Source organism: Myotis myotis, unplaced genomic scaffold, assembly GCF_014108235.1.
Source record: "Myotis myotis isolate mMyoMyo1 unplaced genomic scaffold, mMyoMyo1.p scaffold_m19_p_13, whole genome shotgun sequence".
Lineage (NCBI taxonomy): Eukaryota > Metazoa > Chordata > Mammalia > Chiroptera > Vespertilionidae > Myotis > Myotis myotis.
The window spans coordinates 8,640,882-8,661,917 of NW_023416317.1; the positions used below are offsets into that span (position 1 = coordinate 8,640,882).

The following is a 21,036-nucleotide window of genomic DNA, read 5'->3' on the forward strand; positions in this document are numbered from 1 at the left end:
GAATTAGAAAAAGGCCCAGCTGTACCTTCTCTGCAAGAAACCTACTTTAATATAAAACTCAAAAAGTTTCAAAGTGAATGGATGGATAAAGATATACCTTGATAGCACCAGTCCAAGAAAAGCTAGAGTGGCTATATTAATCTCAAACAAAAAGTGGGGAGTGGTCAGCTAGAGACTTCCCCAAACAGGCAAGTCAGCAATGGGCTGGTTGAAAAATAGCTGCAGGGAGAACACCCACCTCCTCTCTCACTGTGTAAGGAGATCCCCCAGCGACTGGAGGCTGACCTGACTCCTCCTCACAGCAGTCCTGATGCTCCCCTGGGTCTCAGCTCTGCCCCTACTCTCCTTGTCAGACCCCACCCGTATCACAACCCTCACCCACCGCTGCCAGTGTGCTCTCTTCAGCCTTCTGGCTCAGTGGTGGTGGGAGTACTGGTAGTGAAGGGGTAGCATGTGTCTTTCCCTACTGTTTATTACATTGGAAGTTAGTTTTGGAATTCTAAACACATTATCTCAATTCCATTCTGCTTTAAGAACCCTACTTCTTGAGGCCATGTAGATTCTGCTGTCATGAACGAGTGGGGCAGAGAGTCATCTTACTCAACATGTATTTTGTCTTTCCCTCTCTTAATGGTGAAGTAAACATGTAAGTTCTCTTTCAAATAGCACGTTATGCCTTATTGTGTCTATCAAGCCAGTTAATTAGGACCTTGTGAAAATAAACCCAGGCTCTGAGGACAACATGAGGAAACAGTGGACAGGGATGAGAATGAAGTGGAGGTTAGGAAGAATGAAATTGGGATGGAATCAGCATATTTTCATGAAATAAGGTTTAATATCTCCATTTCAAGGTAAACTATCTCATTCAAGGTATCCCAAAGTTAATGACAAGTCTTAGCATATGGATCTTAGATATATATTGTCATTTCATTAGTAAACTTTTCTTTTCTTTTGGGAACTATATCATGGGCTAAGGAAATAATCACCTAAACCAGCATCCTAATAACTTGGAAAGATTTGTAAAAAGCCTAATAAAGAATAATTTATGAAAGATTTATGGTAGCCCTTGTGAAAGATAAAAAGATATACCATTTAGTGACAAATAGAAAACTATTCCTATGGCTTCATTATTTTTCCCTCTTTGATAAAATAAGTGCAAAGAATGAATGTAGGCCACAGACTATATATGGAAATAAACATTATTTTTCATTCAGTCCAGTATATTGAGTGAAGGCTGACTATGATCACATTTTATGATAAAGTGATATTTGGAATTTCTAAGAGTCATAATTAGTGGTGGAATCATCAAATGACTCAACAATTACACTGCATTAGAGCTTATAATTATGAATCTGAGGATTTTAATTATATACTCCTATTTTATAACTCAGCTGTAAAACAAACATTAAAGGGAAAAAACAATGAGTCTATTGAGTTAAGAACCAGAATATGTGAATTTTGCTTTATAATCTAGGGTGCCAATTCTGATTTTAATGGATTGTTTTTAAGTATAATCATTTTGGAGAAAAGGCCCACGTTGTCCTTTGAATAGCATCTACATTTTCAGTTTTCATAAGTTTCCTGTGAGGGGGGAAACACATCAAATAGGTAAAATGTATTCAGTGGTTGAAAGCATTAAGTCATGTCATTCCTATACATGTTTTGCAGACAGAATTAACACATCTAAATCTGGTTCTTCCTTTTGTAAGCCTTCATCACTCTGAAAGTATATTAGAATCCTTGTGGCTGCAGCTGAGAGAGAACTTGACTCACGTGAGGTTTTTGCCTGCAGTAGCTGAGAAGTCTGTGCTTCCAGCAGAGCTGAATTCTGGCTTCATGTGATGCAGCAGGGCATGATAAAAGCAGTTCACTATGGGACTCGAGAGCTTCATCTTTCCTGCCTTCCATTTGGTAACACGTGGGGGCAGGAATCTGAGTCCCTGCAGCCTACTAGTTCGAGAGCGTCTGAAGCTCCCTCCTTGAGTTCAGGGAGTCTTCATGGCTCTGATTGCTTCACGTGCTAGCCCTTAACCAATGGTTGTGACAAGGCAGAAATAACGCACTGATTGGCTTAGGCCTAGGTCACATGCCGGCCTGGAATTTTAGGTGGAAGGGGGTTGGGCTGCAAACTCATAGGGACTGAGAATGAGGGAGATTGATTCAGCAATGAGCTGCTATGAGAGGTGCCTGAATAGATGCTTTACAGTCTAAAACCAAATGCTGCTCACTATAACAAAACTGTATTGAATCAGCCTATCAAAACTTGCCAATCTTCCTTAACTTTATTCAGTGTAGACAGAGCCTATTTATAATCTGAAAATTCCCTTTTAATTTTGTCCATATTGGTCAATATTAAAACTATATTCCATTGAAAACATTTATAGAAATAGTAATGGTTCACAACAATTAACTTTTAGTGTGGGTTATTGTTTGGCAAATAAATATATTCTTTTTAATATTAGGAAAAATTTTATGAAAACTGTTTGTTTGTTTATTTATTTATTATTTTTAAAATCCTTACCCAAGGATATTTTTCCATTGATTTTTAGAGAGAGTAGAGAGAGAGAAAAAGACAGAGAGGAATACTGATGTGAAAAACACATCGATTGGTTGCCTCCTGCAGGAGCCCTGACCAGGGCCCAGGCCAGGGAGGAGCCTGCAACCGAGCTATGTGCTCTTGACCAGAATAGAACCTGGGACTACACTGAGCCAGACAGGCTATGGCTGGCAAAGAATAATTTTTTAAAAATTGTTGGCAGTATTACAGATGTCCCTCATTTCTCCCTTTATTCCTCCCGTTACTGAGCTCCTCCCCCACCAGTCCTTCACCACATTATTGTCTGTGTCCACGCATGCATGCATATATGTTCTTTGGTTAGTCTGCCTTTTTATAACACTAATCATACTTTGTCATCATTAAAAAATAATGCCTCTCTCCTAAAACTGTAAGCTCCATTAAAGAGGAATTGGGTCTGTCTTGTTCACAACAGTAAACTGGTGTCTATAAAGTGCTTAATAAATAAGACTTAAAACCAATGGGAAAGACCATAAATAAAACATATTCCAAGAAAATAGCTTAAAATGTTTTGGCATTTATAAAATTTTCAAATACTTAAAAACCATATTAACTGCAGAGGAGTTAGAGCTGTTCTAAGGCCTCAGTTCATACCTTGTGTGAATAGTTCTTCAGTGATTACTCTGTTCTCGGTGCTGAGAAGAAACACTGCATATGGCATGTAAATTCCTGGAGCTTACCGTCTAGTGAATAAATTGACAAGAAACAAAGCTCCAAATAAATGATATAATGTCAGATAGTAGGGGGTGTGGAAAAGGTAATTATAAAGTAGGGCAAAGGGGAAGAGAATGATGAGGAGAAGGGGCAGTGCTGCCTCTTTTGGATAGGAAGGTTAGAAAGGGCCTCTCTGTGAAGGCAACGTTTGTTGAGAGACCTGAATGAAGTAAGGGAGGGAACTAAGCATATGTCCTGGGGTAAGATATTTCAGAAAAAGACAGCAGTAAGTACAAAGGCCTGAGGCAGAAACAGGCTTAGCATATTTAATGAACTACAAAGAAACATATGTAACTGAAAGGCAGAGTGAGAAAGAGACGTAGGAAGATGATGATGAAAATATTGCCTGCAACCAAAGTCCTTCTAAAGAGTATTAGAGGCTGCATTTTATTTCGATTAATGTGGAATTTTCTTGGAAGTTTTTGGGTAAAGGAACAAATGATATTATTTATAGTTTAAAAGATCATGCTGGCTTTTGTGTGAAAAAAATTGACTATAGAGAGGCAAGCTTGGAAACAGGCCATTTAGAGATGACTGCAATAGTTCAGGTGAAAGATGATGGAGGCTTGACCTAGGATGATGGCACTTGGGATGGTGAGAAATCATTAAAATTTATCTCTTCAACATTTTATTGTGAAAAATTTCAAACATATAGAAAATTTGAAAGAGCTGAAAATTGAATGAGCACCCATATATCCATCACTAAGTTCTATAGTTAATATTTTACCATGTCTTTTTTTATCGCTCAGCTACCCAGTCTTCTATTCATCCATCAATCACTCCTATTTTATTTATATACTAGAGGCCTGGTGCATGACATTCATGTACTGGGGGCAGAGGGGGCCCGTCAGCCTGGCCTGTGCCCTCTTGCAGTCCGGGACACCTCGGGGGTCCTTAGCTCTGGCGCTGCGCTTGCCAGCCATGAGCCCAGCTTCTGGCTGAGCGGTGCTCCCCCTGTAGGAGCTCACTGACCACCAGGGGGCAGCTCCTGCGTTGAGTGTTTGCCCCCTGGTGGTCAGTGGGTGTCACAGCGATGGGTCAGTCCACTGTTTGGTCAATTTGCATATTAGCCTTTTATTGTATAGGATTTCAAAGCAGGTTATAAACACAGTACCCTTCACTGATAAACAAGGCAATTTGCATACATCTTAAAGGTAATGTTGGCAGACTTGTAGACAAACTGGACGTAGGGTGTAAAGGAAAGAGGGAAATCCAAGCTTCTAGGTTTCTTGGCTGGAGCTACTCTTGAAGAGGATGGGTTGAGGAGGAAAATCAAGTGATTCGCTTCAGACATGTTGAGGTTGGGAAGCAGGTAGACACAGGAAGAGTAGGCAGCTTGATTATAACTTTAGAGCTCAGCAAAGACATGGGGGCTAGAGCAGCAATTTGGGAGTTACCACCTAATACTTAGTATTTAGTGTTCAGAATGAAACGAGATGACCTAGGGAGTAAGTGTGGATGTAAGAGAGAAGAGAAAAAGTTCAAGGACTGAGCCTGGAGGTGCCCCAATATTTGGAAGTTAGAAAGAGGAAGAGGATTGAGAAAATAAAACTGAGTAGGAACAGTAAGGAAAAAGGAAAATCAGGAAAGTAGAGTGTCTCCCAAAAGCCCAAGAAGATGTATTTCAAGAGGGGATTGGCCGAGTGCTGCTGGGAGGTGAGATGGCTGATCATGGAAGCTAGCAATATGTTAATTGCTAGAACTCAGGTATGAGTCTGTCACATAGCACGACTCAGTGAATGAGTAAATGGAGATCTTGAGTGACCTTGGTAAGTGGAGTAGTTCAGTGGAGCAGTGAGAGTCAGGTCTGACTGAAGAAGCTCCAAGAGAATCAGAGGTAAGGAAAACAGGAACAGCGAGCATTGGTGACTTCAAAGTGTTTTCTTAAAAAGCACAGCAGAGAGATTGGAGTATCTTGAGGAATATGTAAAGTCAAGGGAAATTTTTATTTCTGAATGATGAGAAATACTATAGCATGTTGTATGTTGGTAGTAATAATCCAGTAGAGAGGAAGAAATTAATAATGCGAGAGATACTGGCAACAATTGCTGGAGTGATGGTCTTGAGTAGGCAATGGGGGATGGTATGGGAGGGCGGGGGGCAGAGAACCTGACGTTAGAAGCTCAATTTTTCATCTATAGGAACAGGGAGGAATACAGGGCATAAGGGGACATAGGCAAAAAGATTAGTAGAATTAGTAGTTGCTTTTTTATTCTCTTGTCCATCTAATAGTTATTTACTGAGCACTTACAGTAATCACCCCTTATCAGTTGGATGCCAAAACCACGGATAGTACTGAACCCTATATATACCTTGTTCTTTCCTATACATACGTTACTATGATTATGTTTACATAAGAGATTAGCAACAATAACTAATAGTAAAATAAAATAACTATAATAACGGACTATAATAAAAGTTATATAAACATTAACTCTTTCGAAATATTATATTGTACTGTACTTACCTTTTCACTTAAAGGAATCACTTTAAGGCTCTCTTTGCCATATCCGAATTGTCAGCATCACAACTCTAGAATTTGGGGTGAAGTAAAATAAGGGTGACTTGAACACAAACACCCCAAGCATCTGATAGCCAAGGGGGCTGCTGTGACGAATGGGTAGGAAGGATCTACAACTGGAGACGCTGGAAAAAGGGATGATTCATGAGAGACGGTAGAGATTTCCTCATGTGGCTCAGAATGGTGCACAATTTAAAACTTATGCATTTTTTATTTCCAGAATTTTCCACTTACTATTTTTGGACCATGGAAACTGAAGCCACAAGAAGCTAAACCGTGCATGAGGGGGCCTGTCCTGGTGCCAGGCAGTGTTTTAGGAAGTGAGGCTTTAGGGGTGAAGGAAACGGGCAGAATCCCTGCCCTCATGGAGCTGACACGTTAGGGGTAGGAGACAGACTATATATTTCCATGTATCACATGCTCCAAGTATCATGGAGCCAAATGAAGCAGGGAAGGACATAAGAAGTTCTATGAGGAAGCAGTTTTTCATTTCTAAAATGGTAATCAATGGTTTTTTGGTATTGCTTCTACTTTTCTCTGTGAAATAGAAAACAAGCCTAGCAGCAGAGGGTGGGGAGAGGGAAGAGACCTGGGGAATGTTGGAGATCTGGGGGAGGAAGAGAAAGTGGGGATCTGCTGCCCTCAAGAGAGGGAGACTGAATTGCCCCGATAAATGTGAAAGACCAAGAGAACATTCAGAGGAGGGGTGGAGACTACAGGGAGTTTGAGGAGAGACGAGTTCTTGAGGCACATTGGGAGGGTTTGGGGTATCAGGTGGGATGAGTAATTGTCGGGTGATGAGGACTGAACTCCTTGGCATGACTGAGTATGTGAACTATGACGGAACATGTCCTAGGGCCCCTTAGGGGGGGCAGATGGGGTAACCCCCACTTATTATAACCAACTCCTGCTTGAGACGGGTCTCTTAGGAAATTATAGCATTGATGTAATCGATGTTGTGGAGGAGAGTATGAGGGTGGCCATCTTATTCGGAGCAGGAAGAGCTCTGTGTGACTCCCTTTAACCTGCTGGGGTGAGTGTCCAAAATTTGGGAGAGGTAACCTTCCCAGAAGCCATTATGCAGGAATTCATAATTTGAGTCCATTTACAGAAGGAAAATGAAGATTCAGCAATTATTATCCTGTTCAAAGTCAACAGCTGTATTGAACATCCAACAAGACAAAACAAGAATGTCCTGTTCATATTTGAAAAACTAATATTTGAAAAGCTAATCAGAAATTAACATCACTTCACTACCTCCATAAATCTTTGCCCAAAGTTTCTAAAAGGAAAACTTTTTGTACCTAGTAGGAAAACTAACTTTTTTTTTTTTTTGGGGGGGGTTGCTTAATGTCAGTTAACACAGCAAGGGAATGATTTACTTCTACCTAATTGGTTTTGCATAGCGTTGACATATTGATATAAAATTGTATTATCTGCATCTCTGTATTTCCTTCCCATAAACAGGCAGTGTCTTATCCTGGATCCAGGGAAGACTCAGGGAATGTTTGCAGGATAACTTAATGATTCATTTCATTTTTTTTTTTAAAGCTATTGCAGTGCTAAATTTATTTATTTATTTTTATTTTATTTTATTTTATTTATTTTTTAAATATATTTTATTGATTTTTTTACAGAGAGGAAGGGAGAGAGATAGAGAGTTAGAAACATCGATGAGAGAGAAACATCGATCAGCTGCCTCCTGCACATCTCCTACTGGGGATGTGCCCACAACCCAGGTACATGCCCTTGACCGGAATTGAACCTGGGACCCTTCAGTCCGCAGGCCGACGCTCTATCCACTGAGCCAAACCGGTTTCGGCTCATTTCATTTTTTAAATTTAAATTTCATTGGGGCAAGAACACTTACCATGAGATCTGCCCTCTTAACATATTGTTAGGTGTACATTTCACTTAGCTCTAAGCACCAGCTTGTACAGCAGATCTCCAGGACTTACTCATCCCCTGTTAGTGAAGCTTTAAACCCATTGAGTAGCAACTCCCCATCTCCCCTCCTGCCTGCCCCTGCAACCACCGTTTCGCACTCTGCATCTATGAGTTTGACTCTTAGATTCCCGTCTGGACTAAATGCAGGATTTGTCCTTTAGTGACTGGCTTATTTCACCTAGTCTATACCCTTAAGCTTCTTCCATTTTGTTACATATTGCAGGATTTCCTTCATTCTAAAGCTTAATCGTCCATTGTATGTATACAGTATACGGATCTTATTTATCTGTTGAGGGGCATCTAGATTGTTTCTACATTTGGCTAATGTGAATAATGCTGTGATTTGGGAGGGCTAATGTCTTTTCAAGATCATGATTTCAATTCCACAGATTCAATGCAATCTCTATCAAAATCCAATGGCATTTAAAAATATTTTTATTTTTTTCAAAGAGGAAGGGAGAGATAGAAACATCAATGATGAGAAAGAATCATTGATTGGCTGCCTCCTGCACGCCCCCTACTCGGGGTCGAGCCTACAACCCTGGCATGTACCCTGATCGGGAATGGAACAGGTTCATATATCAATGCTCAACCACCGAGCCACACTAGCCAGGCCCCAATGGCATTTTTAAAAACAAAAATAGAAAAAATAATTCTAAAATTCATATGAAACCACAATAGGCCACGGATAGCCAAAAACAATCTTGAGAGAGAAAAAACAAAGCTGGAAGCATCACACTTCCTGATTTCAAAATTCATTACAAAGAAACTAAAAACAATATGGTACTGGGATAAAAACAGAAACATAGACCAACAGAGTAGACTACAAAGCGCATAAATACATCCACAAATATATAGTCAACTGATCTTTGACAAGGGTATCAAGAATACATGATGGGGAAGAACAGCCTGTTGAATAAATGGGGCTGGAAAATTGGATATTCACATGCAAAAGAATGAAACTGGACCCTTATCTTACGCTATACATAAAAACCAACTCAGAATGGGTTAAATACCTAAATGGAAGATCTGAAACTGTAAAACTCCTAAGAGAAAACATAGGGGAAAAGCTTCATGACATTGATCTTTAATTTCATGGATATGATACCAAAAGTATAGGCTACAAAAGAAAAAAATAGACAAGTGGAACTACATCAAACTAAAAATCTTCTGTGTAGCAAAAGAAACAATCAATATAGTAAAAAGGCAACCTACAGAATAGTAGAAAATATTAGTAAACCATCAGCTATTGATAAGAGGTTACTCTATATAAGGAACTCCTACAACTCAATAGCAAAAAACCTAATAACCCGATTAAAAAATGCACTAAGGACTTGAATAGATATTTCTCCAAAGAGGACATGCCAATGACCTAAAGGTTTATGGACACAGACTCAACGTCACTATTATCAGGGTAATGCAAATCAAAACTGCAATAGATATCGCCTCACACTTGTCAGGATAGCTATTATAAAAACACACATACACAAACAAAAAAACCCAACACAACAAAAAGACAGCACGGATGTAGAGAAATTGGAAACCTTGTGCATTGTTGATAGGGATGTATAATGGTGCAGCTGCTATGGAAAATAGTATGGAGGTTCTTTAAAAATTAAAAACAGAACTACAATCACTTTTGGGTATTTATCCACAGATTTATTTCTGAGTCGCCCCCCATGGCTTGGTTTTCAACCCTAACATCACTTTAAAATTTTATCTCTTGTGACATCACGATAAAGAGGGGAAAAGTTTAAATCACATACTGTCACATTCTGGGCAATTCTGGTATGTGGAGAAATACCATACAGTTTAGGCATGTACTAACCAAATGAATTTGAGAACTGAGGCAATTATCTGGGTTATTCAAGCAAAAGAGCAATTTTGTTTGAAACATGATATAATTGGAAAAAAAACTGATTTTAAGAAAAGCTTTAATTACCTAGAAAATAATCTGTAACTCTTCACACAAAAGACAGATGTTTAGAGAAAACCTAGTCACATTTTAAATAAACATCTTGGGGAGTATTTACTTCATATTTGCACAACTTGTACCATCCTCCAGCAGATGGCGTGCAAGTTTGTAACATACTGTAGCCCATAGTCATGCTATTGCAAAAGCACCTTGTCACAAGCAATAGCACTGAACAATCACACAATAACTAATTACTTTTTTGCCTTAAAAATTTGGGGGAGGAGGAGAAAGCATGGATATGCTGCCCTCAAGAGAGGCAAATTGCAAATGTATATACATCCCAACAATGTTTTTCATAGGTAAAGGCTATTATCTTACAGAGATATGGCACATCAAAATGTCATTATTTAAAGGATATGTGAAAAGAATCAATAATTTAAGCGTATTCATACAAGGCAAATGTAGATTAGGCAAGACATTGTGATCTGCTATTCACATTTAAAAAGATATTTTTATGAGACTAGGAAAGAAATTATAAATAAAATATTTGTTTTTTGGAGGATTTATTTCATTCTTTTAAAGTACTACTGAAAACAGTTCCTGGAAAATAGATGGCAATCCATACTGAATATTACTGTGCTTCTTCTTATATAATCACCTGGGATGCTTTTAACAAAACAAAGATGCCAGGGACTCCTCAGAGTAATTTTTAAAAAGCTCCCAGGCATTCCAATGGTCTCTTAGACATCAAAGTTCTCTGACAATATTGTGATAACCTTCTCATTTGCTTGTGGTGGGCATCGCTAATTGAACGTGATACTTTTCCAAACTAAGTCACAGTTTTTCTCGCTATAATGCACCAGGTAGTCCCTACCAATCGATTCAGAGTTGAAATGAAGGCTACTTGCTATCAGAGTTATCAAAGAATCTGGGACAGAATTGAATGTTCCTCACATAAGGTGGCTGATGTATGATGTGGTAACTGACTCTGCCTGCGAGCATGATTCAGCCAAGCAATTGTTGTCAGCTGCTGTTAACGAAGGGCATTTTAGAGAGTGTAGTGGCTCTCCCCAGGTGTCCTTGGAGACCTTTGTAACATTCCTTTAAAATATATATACATATTTTTTTTATTGATTTTAGAGAGGAAGGGAGAGAGAGAGAGAGAGAGAGAGAGAGATAGAAACATCAATGATGAGAATCATTGATCAGCGGCCTCTTGCACGCCCCCTACTGGGGATGGAGCCGGCAAACTGGGCTTGTGCCCTGACCTGGAATGGAATCATGATCTCAGAGTTCATAGGTTGATGCTCAACCACAGAGCCACATCGGCGATGCATTTGTAGCATTTCTGTGGATGCTCCCGCTCTGAGAGCTTCAGTGTGCTTTGGCTTCCTTCAGCGAGAGGAGGACTTGTCTTGCACTTCACAGAGCAAAGAAGTACCTGGCATTTCCCTCTCTCAGGGGTAACCCTTAACCATTGGATGAAGGGCCAGGAGTAGGAGTGCGCCCTCCCCTTCTCCTTGGGTGGGAAGAGCCCTGAGGCAGAAGGTCCACTCCACAGCTGCCCGGTGGGCTTGGGTGGAAAGGGCCGGTGTGGACGGCAAGGTAGCACTCTTGCTTGGTTTCCACCCCTTCTCTGTCCCGATGCCCTAGTTCCACCCTAGTTTTCCGGGAGCACCTATTCATAAATTGCCCGCATGCAAATTTCCACCTCTGGGTCAGTTTCTGAGGGACCCTTGGACAGATGCCGAAACCCAAGGCCGCCGGGCTGCAGGAGCATCTATGTAATTCAAAAAGCACCAATGCCCAGCTTACACCCCCAAGATTCCAATTCCATTGGTCTCAGGTGTGGTCTGGATATTAGCGTGTTTAAAGCTCCCCCAGTGAATCTGTACAGCAGAGGTTGAGAATCACTTTTAAAAAACCAACTTTCACCCTAGCTGGTTTGGCTCAGTGGATAAAGCATCAGCCTGCAGACCGAAGGGTCCCGGGTTTGATTCCGGCCTTTCGGTCAAAGGCACATGCCCGGGCTGCGGGCTTGATCCCCAGTACGGGGCGTGCAAGAGGCAGCTGACTAATAATTCTCTCTCATCATTGATGTTTCTCTCACTCTCTCCCTCTCCCTTCCTCTCTGAAAACAATAAAAATATACTAGTATTTTAAAAAAACCAACTTTGCATAAAAGTTACTCTGGTCAGCCCATTGTTACAAATTCACATTCCAAGGCCTCTGTACCCCATTAGATCTGCATATCTAATAAAAATAAAAATTTTATATGTATAAAAGTAGAGAGGACAGTATAATGAATGCCACTGAATTATCCAGCTTTAACAATTAACTCATGGATGAAGGTTTTTAACGTGTAGGTGGGCCATGAGCCACAGGCTGAGAACATGGCAAAAAGGTTTGTAAAGTTAGCTTTGCAAATGCTGTGGCCATTACTGGGTGTGTAATAAGCACCTGGGTAAGTCCACTGGAGCACCTGGCTCAGCCAGGGGTGGCAGATCCGTTTCAACCTGCATGCCTCTCTCACTGACGCTCAGAGGCTCTCAGGTGTGTTGAGAAGGATTCTGAGGCTGAGTCTGGGTTCAGCCAGCAAAGATAGTAGGCTGCATGCTTGAGTGGAGGTCTTGAACTGTAGCTAACCATTGGGACAGGGTTCGAGAGGGTTAATAAGGCTTTGTTCTGGAAGAATGAGGGATCTAATAGTCCAGTGTAAGTTATAGGTAGCAATCTATTCCTTTTGTCGATAAAGTGAACGTAATAGAGTGCCCTCGAACTTGAAGGACAAGGAAAGGAATCGCCTGTGAAACTCCAAGGATTTCAAGGGCAAGGGCAAGTGCCAGTTCTCTTGTGCTCCCACTGCAGAGAATGCTCAGGGTGAGGCTAGTACAGGCCGAGGACTAAATGCAAGGTGGCATGGACATAGTTAATGCTCAGTCTAGAATCATATCTGTGTTTATGGCTTTAAAATGTTTTCTTGAAAATGTATCTCTCCTATGAAAAAGTTTTGTAGGTGATCAATGATTGGCTAGTATTTGTGCTTTAGAAAAATCACAGAATATTTTGGTAAATAGAAAAAAAATTAGCCCAGATGCTACTTATGTACTAATTCCTTCAAGAAAATATTACCTTGGGTCTAACTAACAAATCAAACACAGTATATCAGCCTAAGAGCTCAGATTCTAATGTTAGATAGCCCAGCTTAAATTTTAGGTTTTACCACTGTCCAGCTCTGTGCCTCAGTTGTTTTGTTTGTAACAGGGTTAATAATAAGAACTACCTCAGGGCCGTTATGAAGATGAAATGAGGTCATGCATGCAAAGGGCTTAGAATAATGTTTGGCAGACAGTGCTCAATAAATATTAGGGAATATTATTAGTATTCTAGAATAATAAACTCTTGGGTTTTTATTTTCTACCTCTATGACAACTCTTTCTTATTTTCTTTCCTGGTTCATCTTCCTTTATGGACCTTTAAATTTTGAAAGTTTCTCAGGGCTCCATCTTAGCCTCCCCTCCCCTTGCCATACTCCCATTCTCTCCCCATCCCCTCTTTTCCTTTGTAAACAGTAACACTGAGTTGCTTTGTTTCTATGTCTTCAACCACTTAGATTCTTTAATCCCCACATAAATCATTTGAAAAAAAATTTTAAATACAACGTTTTAAAAAAGAAATGTACACCATCCTTCTCCTGGGAAGACAGGCTGGATAACACAATGACTCTGGGGTCAGAAGGTCACGGGCTTGGGTTTCAGTGTAATCACTCACTGGTTATGGGCTCTTGGACCGTTTTCTTAACATTTGTAAGCTCAGTTTCCCCACCTGTAATATAGGCTGAGAATACTCCCATCTCACAGCATCCTTATAGGGTAAATGAGACAGTTCAGGAAGGTGATGAGCACAGAATCTGGGTCAGCGTCCCTGGTGGCCCCTCGCACTTGTTTTTTTGTGTGTTTTTTAATCCTCACACAAGGATACTTTTCCATTGATTTTTAGGGAGGGTAGAAGAGAGAGGGAAAGACAGAGAAAATTGACATGAGAGAAACACATTGACGAGTTGCCTCCTACAGGAGCCCTGACCAGGGCCCCGGGCCGGGAGGATCCTGCAATCAAGGTACATGCCCTTGACCGGAATCAAACCCAGGATCCTTTGGTCCGCAGGCTCTATCACTGAGCCAACCCGGGGGGCGCCTCACAGTTGTTTTTATTGTCACCGATGCTAAGGACATGGAGCCCAGTCTCAGGCTGTGCCGTTGTGATCGTTCCCAGCACTGAGGCCCCAACTCCCCTCACGGCATGGCCTGCGCTTCCAGCTCTGACATTTCCAATTCCCCAGCTTCTCTGAAAGCAAATAGTCAAGAACAAGCCTTTCAGAGAAACTGGGTTTTGAAGGTAGGTCCAGCCAGCAGGACCGAGGCTCCTCTCACCTCACATTCCCTTCTGAGAGCTGAGGTCACACCCCGGGACCTGGGAATGGGGCTGCCATTGCTATTACTTTTCCTTATCAACCGTGGTGTTATTACCAAGGACTGGGGGATGGGGAGTGAATTTCAGTTGCCTGGCCCCACAGAGAGTTAATTTCGCGTCCCTTGGACTGCCCTCCTATTCAGGGATCTTTCATTTCGGTGGCTTTACAGCGATGCCCTGGCTGCCTAGCAACCGCGGGCTCCAACCTTCCTGGAACAGTGGCAGGCAGCCCTCCTGCATATCAGTGCCATCAATTTTTTTTTTTAAAAGACTATCTCATTTTATGAAAAGTTAAACATCATAAAAATACAGCTTCCCAATATATGTTTTCTTCCAAACAATTGCTGACAACCATGTAATACTGAAGTGGAATTGGGAACTGCAAATTTTCAAGTGACAACAAACATAAATGAGGGCAACTTAAAAAAATTATATGCATTTATATATAAGCAACCCTAGTGTTTGTAAGCCGTGAAACAGGCATCATCATTCCTGTGTTTGCCCAAAAAGTAAATATGTGGTAGATTTTCCTTAGTTCCTGACTGTTAATAGTCGACAGCCTAGTTCTACAAAAAAAGCAGAAGTGGCCCTGGCTGGTGTGGCTCAGTTGGTTGGAGCATCCTCCTGTACATTGAAGGGTCATGGGTTCAATTCCCGAACAGGGTACATACCCAGATTGCGGTGTTTTAAAAAAATATGTATTTTTATTGATTTCAGAGAGGAAGGGAGAGGGAGAGAGAGACAGAAACATCATCGATCAGCTGCCTCCTGCACCCCCCCACTGGGGAGTGAGCCCAAAACCCATGTGCCATGACAGGGAATCGAACCAGAGACCTCTTGGTTCATGGGTTGAAGCTCAACCATTGAGCCACACCGGCAGGCTCTAGGTTACTGGTTTGATACCTGGTTGGGATGCATCCCAGAGGCAACCCATCAGTTTCTCTCTCTCCCTTCCTCTCCTTCTGAAATCAATTTAAAAAAATTAAAGAAGAAAATAAAGCAGAAATCAATTCCATCTATTTATATGTGTAGAAATGATGGTACGAATTTAAATTAATCAGGACATGATGATTCATCAGAAAATCGATAAATTAAAAGGTCACGAATTTCTCTAAACAATTTTTAGGTTGCTTTGCAAACCTTCTGTGTTTAATCTTCTCTATTAAATTATCTCTGGGTCTACACAATTATTAAGTCAGTAGCACTCAGGATAATTAACTCCTGATATTAATCCTCTAATGGATTTTTGCCGGTCCTTTTCTAATCATTTGACTCTCGCCTAATCTAGAAACCTTGACCTCACCTTCCCTCTTTGGCAAAAGTTTTGCTTAGGGATGCAGTGTGGTGAGCGGAGAGGCATTATGTAAAGTGACTAAAAGCTCAGCTCTCAGACTGGGGCAAGCAAGCCACTTGCATTTTCTAAGCCTCAGTACTCCTGTCTATGAAATAGGAATAGCATCTGTACCTGTGACAATTAAAAGACAATGCATTTGAAGCATTTAGCGGACTAACTGGAAGATAGTATAAATGGAGGTCAATGGGATGCTAGTCAACAGATGCTTAGGATTTTAGTTTTCCCCTCTCTAGCTCCCTGTCCCTCAACATCCCCTCCAAAAAAAATCAGTATCTTCAGAAGCACCAAACAAAAAATAATCTCCGAGTTCTCATCACCCAGCCAGCTCATTTCTTTAAATGCAACTCTTTTGAACTTAACTTTAGCTTGGAGTGGAGTGTTATACGTGAGAAATGTTCAGGTAACATACTGAATGTAAGAGACTAGGGAAATTTATTTGAAATATTTAAGGACATGTTGTCTGGCCTGCAGGCAGTTGGATGGAGTATAATTTCATCATCATTATTATTGGCAAATGTGCAATGCACACCTATCATACATGGGGCGGGCGGGAGGGCCCAGAGCACACAGGCAGTTAGGCCTGGTTCTAGCTGGGGAATCTGTCGGTGTCTCTGTAATGTCTTGCCTTCTTCCCACTGTCCGATAAACAGTACTTCCTTTTCCCGGAGGGCTCTGGCTTCACAATCGACAGCATCGGAGCAATTTCTACAGCAGCGGTTTTTGATTTTGAGAGGGAAGCTAGAAGGTAAATACTGCGACTGGTTTTTCGTTCACTCAAAACACCCGCCCTCTGGTTCATATTTCTCTGTCTGTGAGGACGTTTCCCCCATCTGGCCTTAACGGGCTCCCAAATGAAGGTGCTGTTAGCATTGCCCTAAATATGAAATCATCACCCAAACTCTGACTGCACAAGTACTGGATGTGGCTGTTTTGGCCCCCGTCTGCTAACCCAGTTTTCCCAGAGCCCAGCATTGGGATGTTTCAGTGACGGTGTTTGCGACCTGAGGTGGAAGTCGGGGATTCTCTCTGGACAGCTGGGGCACAATTCACTCACAATTTAATCCAGCAGCTTTGAAAAGTTAATTGCTTGACAGTTCCTCCTTCTCCCTCTACATCTGCCAAATGGGTAGCCACTGGTGTGCAGTTATTATGACTATTTTTAATATGGTTTTTATTACCACCCTTTTCAGTCATATGTTCTGCATCAAAGTGCTTTCCTGGAAAAGCAGTCGGACCGGCAAGCCCTCACCATACACTTGCCCCTGAATCTCATAAGGAGAGTCTCCCGATTACGAAAGCTGAGGATGGTACAGTCCCTGAGTTAGCATCTTTAGTGAAACAGTTTTCTCCTGCTGACTGCACCAAGTCTGCTGGAGGAGAGTTCTCCTAAATCTGTATTATCTTTATCTATTTTGAGGACAGAAAATTTGTCAAAATCTTCATCCGTTTTCCCATATTCCTCTGTTTATTTGGTCTCTGTAGCTCTGGGAATAATGGATAATATCCATCACAGATTATTTTGGCCTGGTGTACCTCATGAAAAAATGTTTATGCATATTTCAAGTTATTTCTAACTGTTAAGCTTTGTTAACAAATGGGAGTAAAAGTCAATAATGAGAGTTTTTTTTTTATATTTTATTGATTTTTTACAGAGAGGAAGGGAGAGAGATAGAGAGTCAGAAACATCGATGAGAGAGAAACATCGATCAGCTGCCTCCTGCACATCCCCCACTGGGGAAGTGCCTGCAACCCAGGTACATGCCCTTGACCGGAATCGAACCTGGGACCTTTCAGTCTGCAGGCCGACGCTCTATCCGCTGAGCCAAACCGGCTTTGGCGAGAGTTTTAAAAATTGTTTTCTTGATAAGTGAAAGCTAAACTTTCCCCTTTTTCAGTATCTTTGAAATCAGAGGCGCTGACACAAAAATTGAAGCTCTGTTTGTAGAACTTTAAAAAATTATTACTTAGCTAATGTTTTGCAATGGATTCTCACTAACTTTCTCCAGAGAGAAGACCATTCCTTCATTCCTCTAGTTTCTTGGTCTCTGAGCTGACCTTGGAGTGGGAACAAAGGACATTTTGGAAATCACCCTTTGAGTCTTATCAATTCCTTCCCTTCAAAGGAGTCCTAAGGGCAGTGAAATTGGTTGTTCAAGTGCTGATGCAAGAGTTAGAAGGGCTCAGTCCTTCCTCCCTCCCTTGCAGTCACCTCTCCAGCATCCAGCTAGACCGAATGTAATCTGAGGTCTTTGGGGCTGTGGCATCCTGTCCCTACCTCATTCCTCATTCCTTCCATTCTTATAGTTGAGATGTCCTAGAATTATTTTAAAATATTTATTTATTTATTTATAAACAGATTTGTGGTTCCTCTTATTTATGCATTCATTGGTTGATTCTTGTATGTGCCCTAACCGGGGATCAAACCCACAGCCTTGGCGTGTCAGGACAACACTCTAACCAAGTGAGCTGCCTGGCCAGGGCAATGTCTTTATTCTAAAAAGTGAATTGGCTTTCTGATTTCTATGAAGTTATCTCAATCTCAAAAATAATAATCTTCTGGTGGAAAAAGTTATAAAACAGGAGGAAAATTGAGAACTTGTTCAATTTTTAGTCTAAATAGAAGGAAAATAGTAATTTTGGTCTCAATTATCAGTACATTTCAAGGTAGAACAGAATTTTTTTTTTTCTTCTGAAAGGGTGTGAGCAGCTGTTGGGTTTGCCTGGGCCTGAGCAGTTTCCCAGGATGTGAGGGGGGCTGTCAGTGCTACAAGACAGTCCCCGCAAGTCAGGACTGCTGTCTGGATCCCAGTTATGGACACAGTCATCTTTCCATTAGGACATATTTTCCCCCCATTTCAGGCACTCTCATGCCTCAAACCCATACACATATCTGCTAAAATAAAACCTCTTCGTCACCCCGCCCTCCTAATGTGTCCCCATAGTCACAATGCTGTCTTGACGCGCTCTTACCACCTTCTCTGCATTTGCCATCAGTTTTCAGCACTGAGAGGTCGGCGTTTACGGTAAGAGCCCATAGCCACAGCTTTGTTTGCTCTACCAGGCTAAGCAATCCACGGTGCTTTTTATTATTGATGGGGATTAACAGACCTTTCTAAGTTCCTGCCTGTTCTTTCAACAGATTTAGTTAACTTGGATCCTAACGAAGTGCCAGTCATTTCCAACAGTTAAAATAACTGGTTTGACTGACAATTTAACTAAATGAATCAATTGTTTTAACGGGCCAGTGAAGCCCCAGAGATTCTGTTTCTGTGAAAGCCTGTTAGTTACTATAAAATCTTAACTGTCTTTCCTGTGGCTACACTTTCAGTTTCTCACTAGCTATTAAAGTGGTTGACCCCGGAGGACTGTTCGCTGCCGGGAATCTAAAGATTTTCCTCATCAATGTCAACAATAAAGACCCAGTTCTTACCTGCAGGTAAGAAGATAAAAGTCTTTTAATTGACCTTGGAAATTGGGTAGGAAAATGTCATCTCTGAAATTCATTAATGAAATTTCCATTAGTATGCAATGTTTCTCTTTTTTCCTGAGAAGGAAAATAAACAAGTAAGATGTAAACAATCAGTTAAGATTCTAAAGAAAAGGCTCTCTTAAAAACAGCAATTTGAGAATAGTTTTGTAAAAATCATCACTCTAGGATGTTTTTATTGATTCTAGAGAAAGAGAAGAGAAGGATAGAGAGAAAGAGGGAGAGAGGGAGAGAGGGAGAGAGGGAGGGAGAGAGAGAGAGAGAGAGAGAGAGAGAGAGAGAGAGAGAGAGAGAGAGGTGAAATACATCGATTGTTTGCCTCCTGTAACCAAGGATTAAACCCACAACCTCGGTATGTGTCCTGATCTGGAATTGAGCCTGCAACCTTTTGGTTTACAAAACAACTCTCCAACCCCCTGAACCATCTGGCCAGGGCAAATAAAATAGTTTTAAAGTACAAAATGTGTTGAAATTACAACAGAATAAGGTATTATTAGTATTCTTAATGTCTGATGGGCTGGATTACCTCTCACAACCTTCAAGGAAATTCTGGTTGAAATGGCCACCAGGGTGTTTATAAAAACACAGTGGGGGCCGGCAATTTTAAGGCATTGGTTCTTACTGTAGGGGCTAAGCACAGTGGCTAAGCATGCATACTAGTGCATTCTCTAGGTCCGACAGGCTTGGGGTCAAATCCTACCGCAGCCACTTTGACATTTACTTGTGAAAGTTACTTACGTTCTTAAAAGCTTAGTTTCCACATCTGTAAAGTCGGGGCGGAGGGGGCGGGGAGGGGGGCAGGGGAGGATGGTACCTACTTTCTGGGACTGAGAAATAAATGGAAACAGTGTAAACAGCACTCAGCATTGTGTCTAAACAATAGGCAAGGGCTGAATAAATGGGTTCGCTATTAACATTGTCAGTTTCGACTGTCATCATGGCTGCCTCTAGCCCCTTACCCCTCCACCACCGTAAGGGGGAGAAAAGAATACACGCCAAGAAGCACCACTCTAATAGCCTTTTCTTTTCAAACAAGTTTGTTCAGTATTGAAAATGATGCCTTGAGTGTCACCTCTATAAACTCGACTCTGCACAGCGAAGTCAACATCACACTGGACGAAGAAATCCCAATTGGGAAAACGATTGGAGTGTGCCAGGCAACCGATGAAGATAATCTGGGAGATTTAACCTTTGAACTAGCTCCATGGAATGTTTACTTTGCAATTGACAAAGGTAGGTCGAGAATTATTTTCAGCAAATTATCTCTCTTAGGTGCTGTTGTTATCATTTGTTGCATCTCCTCTCTAAGACCGAGTTTCTGGAGGGTGGGTGTCAGATTGTCTTCATTTGCAGGACCCCTAGAAGAAGCACATAGTAGGTGCTTGGTAAATATCTGCTGAATAACTCTCTGCAAGCCGGTTCTTCGTCCACAGATGACCTGACACGCGGCTCTCCGCAGCTGCTACCCAGGACGGCTTTAGCTCTGCGCTCTACCTGGCCTTCCAGCTCATCTTCTCAGATCTACATGATTCTGTTCTGCTTCAGGTCCAAATTTTTGTGAGAGAGAATCTGATTGGACTTTTAGAGTCAGTCATTCGCTTCTCAGCCAGTCAGCTGTGGTTGAGGCTGGGTAGCTGTCCGGGGCTGTGGCCTATCTGAGAAGAGAGGAGGTGGCCATCCTTAGCACATGCGCAGGTTTGAGCATGGGAGCAGATGCTCTCAGCGTCCCACCCTCAGGCCTTCACATTTCAGTTTCCTGACTTTCCACTGCCAATGTCTGCATTCCTTTGCTTGAGCGATTATTTTCCCCCCCCCACAGATAGCAGGTTCAAAGTGTTGGAAAAAATACTACCCACCCCACAAGCTCGCAGCCAAATATTGAGGAGAATTGGTATATAATTGACCTGGGACAATTTTGACTGTGTGCTTTGCAATGGCTTCCAGAGTTCCCCAGTGCTGTTAAGCTCTCGTTGTCCACAGTGGTAACTTGCTTGATAATATATTTTTTATTGGCAGCCTTCCCCTCTCTGCCTCACCACACCCATGCCATGTT

The 21,036-nt window shown here is 41.5% G+C and overlaps 1 protein-coding gene across 1 annotated transcript in view; it reads left to right on the top strand.

The window, feature by feature from the left end:
* Positions 1–21,036, top strand: part of LOC118668574 (cadherin-related family member 3-like) — a 59,030-nt gene that overhangs the window by 16,279 nt on the left and 21,715 nt on the right. The window contains exons 5-8 of the mRNA XM_036333797.1: positions 16,687–16,803; positions 18,356–18,519; positions 18,825–18,932; positions 20,020–20,216. Coding sequence (XP_036189690.1) covers positions 16,687–16,803; positions 18,356–18,519; positions 18,825–18,932; positions 20,020–20,216 — 586 coding nt within the window. The remainder of the gene's footprint in view (positions 1–16,686; positions 16,804–18,355; positions 18,520–18,824; positions 18,933–20,019; positions 20,217–21,036) is intronic.